Raw genomic sequence first — 10,810 nt, 5'->3', positions numbered from 1 at the left:
TCTCCGTGCAGCACGTGGGGCTCTTATCACCAATCCCACGTGGCTTCGACGGGGTCGCCAGGTCAGCAATCTCGACATGGACTGCGATCTCCATGACACACTCTTATCGAGTAAACACGATAATGACTTTGACCTGGAGAGTAGCGCTTTTTGGAAGTCTTCTTGGAAGTCACGGCACGGGTTCGAGCTTTTCATCCATAAATATCATTTTATCGTCCTCTTCGTGACCTTTTACATTCTTTCTTTTTTTTGCTTTTTGGGAGCTTATGGCCCAAGTGACCATTTACACATGAAGTCTTGTTGATAACACACACCTTGTTGGTTGTTCTCCTTGGATTACACGTAATTCTCCCTTTGTTAAATGGTAATCAAAACATTTGAGAAACAATTACATTTTATTTGTAGGATTTTGAACATCTAGACATTAATTATGTTTGAGACCTTTGTTTTTGATTTTAAAAATTTGAGTGTCCTGATAATTTATGAATATTCTAGGTAAATGAAATGGGGAAAATAAATAAATAAATAAAATTACAAGGTGGAATTGAGTTAGACATTGTGGACTAATTATATATTCACAACATCAAATAGATAGATAATATATACAGTAGAGATTAAATAAATCCTCTTATATTTGCTTTGTAACAAGAGTATTAGGGTGTAAGATGGATTGTCATCAAACTTAAATTAATCCAATTTAATAGGTATATCAAAACTATTACTATTATTATTATTATCATTATTGTTGTTATTCTAATGAAAATTTTATTTTTTGTGGATGTTTCAATAGAGGAATGACTAGGGAAATAACCCTCCACAAAATACATATTGTCCTAACTCCTTTTAGTCAATTGGGTCTCCATTGACGCATCCTTTTGACACTCTAAAGTTCTGTCAAACTGAAGGTTTCAAACATGGTCATTGTTTAGTATACATAGCATGGATATGCCACAATATGGTATTCTACTCTCCTACTTTGACATCCCTTGTGTAAAACTTAACCCAGAAAATGTTACAAAAAGTAAATAAAAAATAAAAAAAATAAAAACATATCTTTCATGTTTCATCTTTTATTCTCAAATGATTTTTCTGGAAATGTTGCAATTTGTTTATATTTCAGTTGCAAATTTATTTTATTTACACCATGTAACAATTCAATTAGTAAACCATGCTATACTTCTAATTTATAGATACTAAAATGTCATATATTCAATATTGACATATATAAAACTAAAAAAAATTAAACATAAATTTTAACATAAGGGAATGAGTCATGTACCTTACATAAGCATTGGGTTGTTTTTGAGTCTCCTTGGATTTGCATCCCATGTAAGCACTATGTTTTCCCTCTTAGCTCTATTTGGAGAGGCTAGAGGCTCTGTTTCCCATGCTAGCCTTGATCAAAAAGTTGATGTTTCTTCCCACAAGTATTACTTATAGAATAGGAGAAACTACTCACAATCTTTCTCTTAAAAAAACACTTGTCTTGGTAGTAGAGCTGTAGTCTATTCACAGTTGTTGAATTTTAATTACTCTGTGGTGCTATTATTATTGTAATGTTATGAATCTTTGTAACTATTTGTATCATGTGAGTGTTGACATACATTGGGAAAATGCTCATTATTTGGATTTCAAAAACAATGAATTTGGTCTTCATGAAAGAATTCAAGCACCTTTCAAATTAGTTTACAATTGGTTGCAACGTAAAGTAGTTGCAATTCAAAGGGTTGTGATTGAAAAACAGTAATCAATTTCCCTTGTTTGTCTCAGTTTCTTCATGAAGGAAAAGTTAAATTTAATTAAATTCGAAAATACTGAAGATTAATTATGGTACATAAGAAAACTTATATAGTTGCACAATAATATTTTTAATGTAGCTTAAATAAAATTATTAAGATTGTGAGATTTCTTCTATATAGAGATTTGGTCCATAAAATAAAATCCCACTAAAATGTTATGAAGAACTAAGGTAAATTATAGAATGATTTAATGATATGATTGCAAATAGTGTCCTCTTGCCATCCATTTCAATGGTCTAGATCAGCAACATTTTGAAGGTGCATTGAAATGCTATATTAATTTCAACACAAATCTTTTTTTTATAAAAAAAAAAGAAAAAAAAAATATATATATATATATATATATATAGTATTGGAGTGTTGGATAAAAAACTGTAGTTTTTTTAGAATACAAGAATATAATCCTAGAGGAATATAAATTACATAGAAACAAGTATATCACACTCTTTATAGCATATTTTTGTATGATCACAACAATGAATCTTTAAGGAAAGCTAATGATGTTGAACTATATCATCAAATTTTTGAAAAATAAATGATATAATATCATATTTTTGAAATACTATTATGTACAAAACCTTATAAATATAAATATGTCTATAATAAAGTGGTACATTTGACATTTTAATTACATTGAGTATATCCATTTATGTATCTAAATATTTTTCTTGTCTAAAATCATAATATATATATATATGAATAAAATAAAAGTATATTAAAGTAATAATAAGCACGGATCATGATTTTAATTTATACTCAAAAAAAATATGTAAGACAATGATTCCGATTATATTAAATATGACATGTAATGATCACAATATTTTTTAAGACAAATATAAATACCAAAATATCTCATTTACGAAATGAAGTGTTTTTTTCACAAAAAAAAATAAAATTCGAATTTACATGTATAAGTTATAAAGTGCAATGTATACTAATTATATTTTGCAAGATTGATACTTGCACATAATGAAATTTGCAAATTTTGGGTTTCAGAAAGACCATAAATTTGGGCATACATCCCACAACTAATGATAAGTTGACATTTCATTTGACAGTTTCTTTAATGCCAAAAGTGTAGTGTTTCTTATGAATAAAATAAGCCGCCATGCACACAATCAATAATAATTGTCAAAAAATAAATAATAGTAATAAAAAAGCAAAGAGTTTTCATTATTTTAAGATGGTTATTTTCTACATTTATATTTTCAATTACCTATGTAAAAAAATTAAAAAGTTGTCTTTCAATTTCATACATTTATATTTTCAATTGAAATTGAATCGACACAAAAAAACTGATATTTTTCTGAGAAATCACAAGAAACCACATGCAATTTAAATGTCCTCAGCATTACCAACCACATGAGTGGATTGAGCAGAGGTGACAGCATGAAGTGGCACAATCTCACAAATCAACAATTTCACAACTCGAAGGTGCTTCTAGAATGATGAAGTTGTTGTGCTCCAGTGTTAAAATGGTTCATGAGAAACAAAGTAAACGAAGCCACAACCAAAACCAAAAAATAAATAGAAAACACCAAACCCTAAATCCCTAAACCTGGTCAAATATCCCACCGCCCATGTGAATCAAATAGCCACCCTATGGGACACTGGTCTTCTTTCTCCTGTTGCAATGTAGTGATGGAGACAAGAAAGGAAGGGCAAGGAACTCCACATGGGTGGGGCCACAATCAACACGCTTCCAATCTTGGCCGCGTTCAACCATCATCTTGTATGATACTTCATAATAGACAACCTCATTTCCTCTTGGAGTATTCTTTTTTCTTTTCCCACTGCATTTACACATGTATTCTCCTTAATTGTAGTGTTCTTTAAACAACCATTCAATGTATTCCCCTTCTTGAATACTCACACAATATTCACCCTTTCGAAAGCTGGAGCATAAAATTATAAACGAGATTCAACAATATCTTTAAGAGTGATAGTCGCAATCTCCTTTCGATTTACTGTAAAAGATGGTTGTGCAGATTTCGAACGTTGTTGGAGTTATCTCGATCTGAAAGGGTTCAACGAAACGGAGAACTTCTGAAGCTTGAGGACTCGCTAAACAAACTCAGAATTTGGGCCTGTTCAAGATTTGAAGACTGGTAAGAGGGCAGACGATCCAGTTGAGGTTGTTACTCATGAAAGCTTGAAAAAATCAAATGCCAGAACAGATTTCAATCAAGGGAACCCCGTGCACAATGCGAAGTAAAAGACTATTAGATAAAACTTTACAGAAAAGAGCCGAGGCTGGACAAACTGTTTTATCTAGGAAATCGAACACCATTTCTCTGCTATTGTAACAACCCTATAAAAGTATCGTCGAGAATGACTTGATGGACACATGGACATAAGCTTCAGAAGAACGAAGCAGATGGACAACGAGGACACTTGACTCTAATGGATCGCCTCAAAGCAAATCCATTTATAAAAAAGAGCTGGAGGGAGCTGAACTGTTCGTACAAGAAGACTTTGCCTAAGAGCAATAAGACGAACGAAGCGTCGCCACTACTATACAAAAGAATTTTGCTCCAAAAGATGGTAGCCGCATTTATACAGTATTTACCTCATCTAGAACCTTCATCTACACTGATTCCTGGAAGGATGCAGGTGATAATCGTAGACAAAAACTTAGGGAAACCTTCATATCCTCTATCCCAATAATACTTATACGAGGCGCAAGTGGTGCGAACCCTCACAACTTACTCGTAGATGTGCTAAATCCCGACCGGGAAATAGCCTCGCACGCAGACTCAGCCAACCGTAAAAATAAATTCAACTTAAAAAAGAAATAGACAAAAGCTAAAATTCATGATGCCATAATTGCACGTCAAACGCATTCTCTGCATCATCAACGTAGTTATCCATGTTGCTGGCCGACGGGTGGTGGTCGAGTACAATGTTGTAACCGTCGATAAATGCAGTAACAAACTCTCTGGGATCCAGAGTTGCATCCAAGGGGTCCAGGCCTGCATAAGTGTCACCAGCTTCGAGTGTAATACCGATAGGACACTGGGCAACTCCAGCCTCTTCATGGCGGGATCCAGTAATTTCTGAGCTCTCTTGGCTACAGGATGAGAGCCGTTCATACTCCGGGTATGATATGCTGAGGCTCTCCTGGCTGGAGGTGGGGAGCCCATCGATGATTGCAAACGGTTCACGTGCAGGACCAGGTTTGGCGACGCTCTCTTGCCTGGAAGTAGGAAGCCTATCAACGACTGATAGTGGGTCATGCGCGGCAGAATTTCGGTAGCTGGGGTTCGCTCTTGCGTTAGGAGCAAGAAGTCGTTGCTCTATGTCTGCTTTCGACAACGGCATTGAAGGCGTCGGGCGTGAGACATCCACCACTTGGTTAGCCCGCTGAGCATCAAGAACCTTTTTAATTACCAGCTTGGCACGTTTCTTCAGCTCCATATTGAAAGCTTTGTCTTTGAAGTCCTTGTTGACCAAGGTGAAGGGGCGGTTAAGTGGCCCTAGCTCCTGAAACAACGCCGGAGAGTCTTTGAAATAGAACCCACCCTTATCATGGCCGGCATAATACCTTGCGCAGTCGCATGCTCGACGACCCTCATCTATGGTGAGGTACGTGCCCATCCAAAGCTTCCATTTGAAACGTGGAGGCCTGTATTCTACGACAAACTTCCGTAAATTCTCTCGATACCGCACTCCACCCTCCCTGTAGCCGGTATCATCGTTATCTTGATCAATTTTGTCATGCAGTTTGTCCCTGCAAATGCAGATTAGAACACAGGTCAGCAAATTAAGTTCAGCGCAAGGCTCATAACCATCACATTATTAGAGTGAACCTCTTGTCATGTGAAAGCATAACGAAGCATAGTAAATCCTACAATCCATGCATATTTTAGAACTGATTCATCTCCAAACGAACTACACCCGCAATGTTCGAAGACATGTACGAAATAAATGAACTAAATAAGTGGAAATATACCTGCTGTGATCACTGGGTGTGTCGGGCCCACTCGAAGAAGGCGAAATTTCACAACTGACAGCAGGTGTTGCTGGTTCCAAGTGCAGAGCACTCGGAGTAGATACAGCTGGCACAGTCGGAAAAACTTGCTTAAGAGGATGAGATAGAATGTCAGTCCTGCTCAAGCCGGAGGACGGTGGTACAGAACGCTTCAGTGAAGGACTGAAGAGGTTCTTTACGTCGTCCCTTGCGATCAGGAAGTCTACGTAAGCATCCCTGTAGGAACCATGGCGCTTGCCAAGGACACTCGTAACAGTATCCTCTGATGGAACCCCTCCATGATCGATACAGTCTGTGCAGCCATGCCGGGCACACTCCTCGCAGAATTTATTAAGCGACTTGATCACCCGATTGTTGCCATGTGGCAATATCTCAGGCATGGTGACTACTTGATGTCAACCTCAAGTGCTGAGAACAAGTTATCAAAATATTTGGGCGCCTTTACCGTAAGCGAACACTTACAATATGTAAAATCACTTTAATAATAGCCGAATAGCATGTTGTCAACAGATGAATGTAAATCGGGTTTAAGATGGTTTAGTCCACCACTGCAGACTCGCTCACATACTGAATCAGCCCGGAGCGAAAGAGAAAGAGAGTCGACTGGGCAGTGTTCTGGCCGGCCAATTTGTGAACCGCCACTCTCACAACCGTAGTAGAGCGAGATCTCCAAATAACTTGCAACTCTGAAGGACAGTTTCTTTGGGGATCTGCACAGTGAGCAGATTACTGGCGTTCCGACCTTGTGCGACCTGTGAAAACACACACCGTTCACTGTCAGAAACATCGCGCTCTCAAAATGGGTTCATAATCCCAGCATACCGACGCAATGAACCACCACAAGAGCGATCAGTCATTTGACTCACTAAGCCGAAACGCGTAACTAGTCGAGGAACGCATGTTACGTTGGTGAAGCTTGCAATAACTGACAGCGCGTGAGACATTCGGACGTAGATACGACGTTACCAAATCTCAGTACTTTCACAACTACCACGAAAATTAAAATGAGTGTTTATTAACTTAGAAGAAAGTCAGACACATTCAGCACCTGCTTTCAACATCCAAATTTTCGGCGGGTCTAACTTCGCGGCTTTCGCAAAAAGACCAGATTCTAAAGAATTCCTCACAACGCACCACACGGAACCAGACAATATCACAATACGAAGTGCGTAAACTATCCTCGTTCACGTTCAGCGAGCACCAAGACGCTTTGACCAACTCTTTGAGATAATGCTAATTGATCGTAAAGCATCAGAACAAGACACTTCTCTTGTCTAACAAATGAGAGAAGATGCTTCGCTTGGAACGACTAAGCGTGCGAGAAATGATTCGATAGAGCAAAGCACTTACTAGAGTCAAGTGCACACAGAAACGACTCGACGCTGCAAGCCGGAAGGTCGTGAACTCCACGATTCGATCTACCACTCGAAGTATAGCAGCTAACCACAGCAAAACCACCTACACGACTCATTCCAACATTATCACATGAAGTTCATGACAGGTAAAAGAACCAAAACTGAAATCTAACCTTAAAGATGCGCGATAATCTGAGATTGTTGATTACATTCCCGAGCGGTTCAGTTGATTTTGACAACTTATGTTCCAAATGAGCAGCTTCTTCTTCTTTGCAGACACTCAACCTCCACGCAGAACCTGTGCAAAAGGGAGTATGTAGCAAACCCTCCTTGTTTCCACCTCCTAGCTCTGCTCCAACTCCAACATAAATAACATTCTTCCAAGCTCCTCTTTCTCTCGAATCCCGCAAAAATACCAAGACCACAACTCGACACAGCTACAGACAGCTCTCCGCAGCAAAGATGCACTCCAACCAACCCGCCAAGTGCCTCTGTACGTGAAGCAAGGGCTGTGGACGATGGAAGTCCAAACACGACGCAGCTGATATCCTTGCTACTCAAAAGTTTTTGCAGCCACAGCAAAGGCAACAAACTAACACGTCGATCGACCTAGTCCGATAGAGAAAAAACCACGGAAACCCCGGATCACTTCCTCACTCACTCACTCCTCTCGAAGCTGCTGAACCGAACCCTTCGTATCAACTACAGGAGCCCCCAGCAAGACCGAGCCAAGCTGAACAAAGATCCAAGGGAGGGGGGGCGAAGAAGATAAACGAGCAGGCTGGACTGGCAACGAGGTTGGAAACCAGGATGGAAACCCAGCGGCGCACGGTTACACCGTAGAAGATACCTTCTCATCCTGTGCCATCCGCCCCTGCTCTGCGCCACCACCCCCCCCCCCCACCCTCCCCTACCTTCCCCTCCTCTACCTCATTCTGCCATGTCGGAGTGGAGACCACTTTTGATTCCCTATGCAACCCAGCGCCACTCCTTCTCCATGCGCTTCTCACCTGCCCAGGCCCACATTTTTGCTAATTTTACTCCCAAACCATTAACTAGCATTCTTTCTTTCAGACGGGTTTCTGGCGATGAGCTCACCTGAATAAGATAAAGCGAGCGGCTCCTCATCTCTTGGCCGCATTCGAGAGAGCATCCTGGGCGTTTGCTGATAATGAAATTCGGGCTCTGTTTATTAGACATTGGGTTCCGAGGGCCATTTCCGCGCCGTTTTCCCTGTTTCTTCCGTGGAGTTTCCCTCTCTCCTTGTGAAATGCTTATGTGCGCTGTAATTTGATTTCCGTGTTGGGTTATTAGAATGGCCAGGAACCCTGCACTATTTAGTGGCGCCGTTGTGCTGTTGCCGGAGTCCGCCGCGGCTCCCGCGCCCGTTTAACCTCGTTGGGTTTGCAGCTCCGAGGAAACGTGTGCTATTGAAGTAGTGCTGATGTGCCCCGGCAGCTCGCACTTTTATAATCCAGCATATTCTTCTGTATTGTGAATATACTGGCAAAGCGAATATATTATATAAACTACGAATCCGATCGTATGGTATTCAATCACCTTCGTGGATGAATGTGTCGATGAATAAGGGAGTGGTGAATGGATGTACCATCTAAACTGAGACATCAACTTTTATGTTGAACGTCCGGGATGGTTTACATTATTCAATGCATGGAGACATGACTTTCAAAAGTTGTTGACTCATCACACAAGCTATGCAATGGATAATATTTGTTTTTCAATAATATAATAAAATAAAACAGATGACACTTTGTTGACCAGTATTGAGGATAAAATTAATTAAGAATGACCTTGTTAAATAAAACAGGAATGACTAATTCACATAATTTAACATGCTAGTTGATGTTTTATGCAAATTCACGTTATTGCAAGAATATGGTTGTTAAGGTTTAGTGTGAAATGGCCCATACGAAGATCAAGTGCAAAGTCTTAGATTGAAGATTTTGTAGAATATATTATAAACTTATTCGAGAATGTAATTGATCAAATTTTTTAATTTAATCTTCTCTAGTATATAGCATTTTGGGACAAGTGCATTATTCTAAATATGCTGATATTATATTTCAAACACAAAGTTGCAAAAAGATCGTCGAGATTGCTTTGATGAGTATGTTTTTTCACTCTTCTTTTTCTCTTTTCTCTTTTTCTCTTTTTCTTTTTTTCATTTCTATTTCCCCAGAATGTGCGATTCATTTTTTTTTAATGTCAATAGTAACGTGTCAAATTGCACACAGCTTTCACCAAAAATTTATGAAGTACATAAATAACAACATTGCAGTAAAATCACTTGTGCTTGTAAAGAAAGTGAAATTTACAAATTCTACAAGTTTTCAAAGCTTTAACAGATTACCAAAATTTGCCGAATTGGATCATTAAAATAAAGTGTGTAATAATAAAATAGCTGAGATGTTTTAAAGAAAACCCTTGACATATAGAATACAATAGGAACATTCTTTTTTATTTGTTATTTCAATTTCATGCAGCCTAGAGGCATAAATATGCATATTAATATTCTCTCTCACACACACTCAAACAAGGTTGAGGTATTTTTAATTGTTTTTGTTCTTTTTACAGTTTGCAGAATAGTTGTAAAAAAAAAAAACAAAACAAAACAAAGACAAAAACAAACAAACACTTTAATATTTTTTAGTCAAAAAATCTTAATACATACAAATATAGAACCCATTTGAAGCTTTTGAAGACCATAAAGTTTTCCATGGTCTTTTCATTGGTACATTAAAAAAAAATAGTACAACCAATTACAGAGAATTCAAATAGTACAAAATTTAGAAACATTTACCAATAAGCAATATATTATATAATAAATGTATCTATTGCAGTATTTGAGTGTAATATTTTACAATAAATCCATGTGGTATATTAAACTCGTTCATCAATATTTAATATGATACATTTTTTCACATTCATGTCCAAACAATGACTCACTCTAGTAGCATATTCATGTGTTAGCACATCTTAATCTGTTTGTATAAGGATGTCTTGTAATATTAGAATGAGAATGAGAGAGAGAGAGAGAGAGAGAGAGAATGGTTTAATTTCCTTGTGGGATTGTAGTATTTGACAACAGTTGGTGCATACTTTTGGACACTATCCAATCTTTTTTCCCAACAACCTTACCTAAAACAATTCAACATATACACTATTCAAAATATATACATGTATATGTAATGGATGTAAACTGGTGATAAGAAACATATAAATACAGAATATATATAATTTGACATTTCAAAGACTTATAAGTGAACTGTTATTGGTGCAGATGTCATATTTACAAATCTGAGTCACATCACAAAACACATTAGCAGATTGCACTGCATTCATATACTTCAATGCATACAGAAAAAATGTTTCTCTCATGTAAAATGAGAATGATGTGGCATTTACACACACTGGGATTGGAATTCTCCTGATTAGTCGGAACTAATCAAGTATACATGTTTATGCACACAAATCCAAGTTTCCAAAGAAAGATTCCTCGTTGAATTTTAAAATTTTCATAACCAACATTATGATTATTCTGCAGAAAAAGATTAAAAAGTGAATGTAGTAGGTGGTTTAAGAATCTTTTGGTACTAACTATTTGGAGCGTGACATAAGTATAACATTCCAATAAACCCACGTGG

The 10,810-nt window shown here is 37.6% G+C and overlaps 1 protein-coding gene and 2 long non-coding RNA genes across 5 annotated transcripts; 1 reads left to right on the top strand and 2 right to left on the bottom strand.

Moving 5' to 3' along the window:
* Window positions 1-2,958: 2,958 nt before the first annotated feature.
* Window positions 2,959-4,594, top strand: LOC141045170 (uncharacterized). Its single transcript, XR_012217137.2, has 2 exons — window positions 2,959-3,531; window positions 3,788-4,594. It is a non-coding gene; the product is annotated as an uncharacterized LOC141045170 (long non-coding RNA).
* Window positions 4,009-7,872, bottom strand: LOC112279325 (uncharacterized). 3 transcript variants are annotated; one of them, XM_090248582.1, is made up of 4 exons: window positions 7,319-7,872; window positions 7,141-7,229; window positions 5,752-6,542; window positions 4,009-5,529 (listed from the first exon to the last, which is right to left on the bottom strand). In XM_090248582.1, the coding sequence occupies exons 3-4, from the start codon at window positions 6,168-6,170 to the stop codon at window positions 4,605-4,607; spliced, it is 1,344 nt and encodes a 447-aa protein (XP_090104708.1). In that variant the 5' UTR covers window positions 6,171-6,542; window positions 7,141-7,229; window positions 7,319-7,872; the 3' UTR covers window positions 4,009-4,604. The 3 variants fall into 3 exon arrangements, with proteins under 3 accessions (XP_090104708.1, XP_090104707.1, XP_024369434.1); XM_090248581.1 differs by having other exon boundaries at window positions 7,141-7,872; XM_024513666.3 differs by lacking the exon at window positions 7,141-7,229.
* Window positions 7,693-8,895, bottom strand: LOC149989481 (uncharacterized). Its single transcript, XR_016502011.1, has 2 exons — window positions 8,244-8,895; window positions 7,693-8,155 (listed from the first exon to the last, which is right to left on the bottom strand). It is a non-coding gene; the product is annotated as an uncharacterized LOC149989481 (long non-coding RNA).
* Between the last annotated feature and the right edge of the window lie 1,915 nt (window positions 8,896-10,810).

This window comes from Physcomitrium patens, chromosome 3, assembly GCF_059467195.1.
Source record: "Physcomitrium patens ecotype Gransden chromosome 3, ASM5946719v1, whole genome shotgun sequence".
Lineage (NCBI taxonomy): Eukaryota > Viridiplantae > Streptophyta > Bryopsida > Funariales > Funariaceae > Physcomitrium > Physcomitrium patens.
Note: the sequence above shows the minus strand (reverse complement) of the source record. Positions and strands in the feature narration are given on the sequence as shown.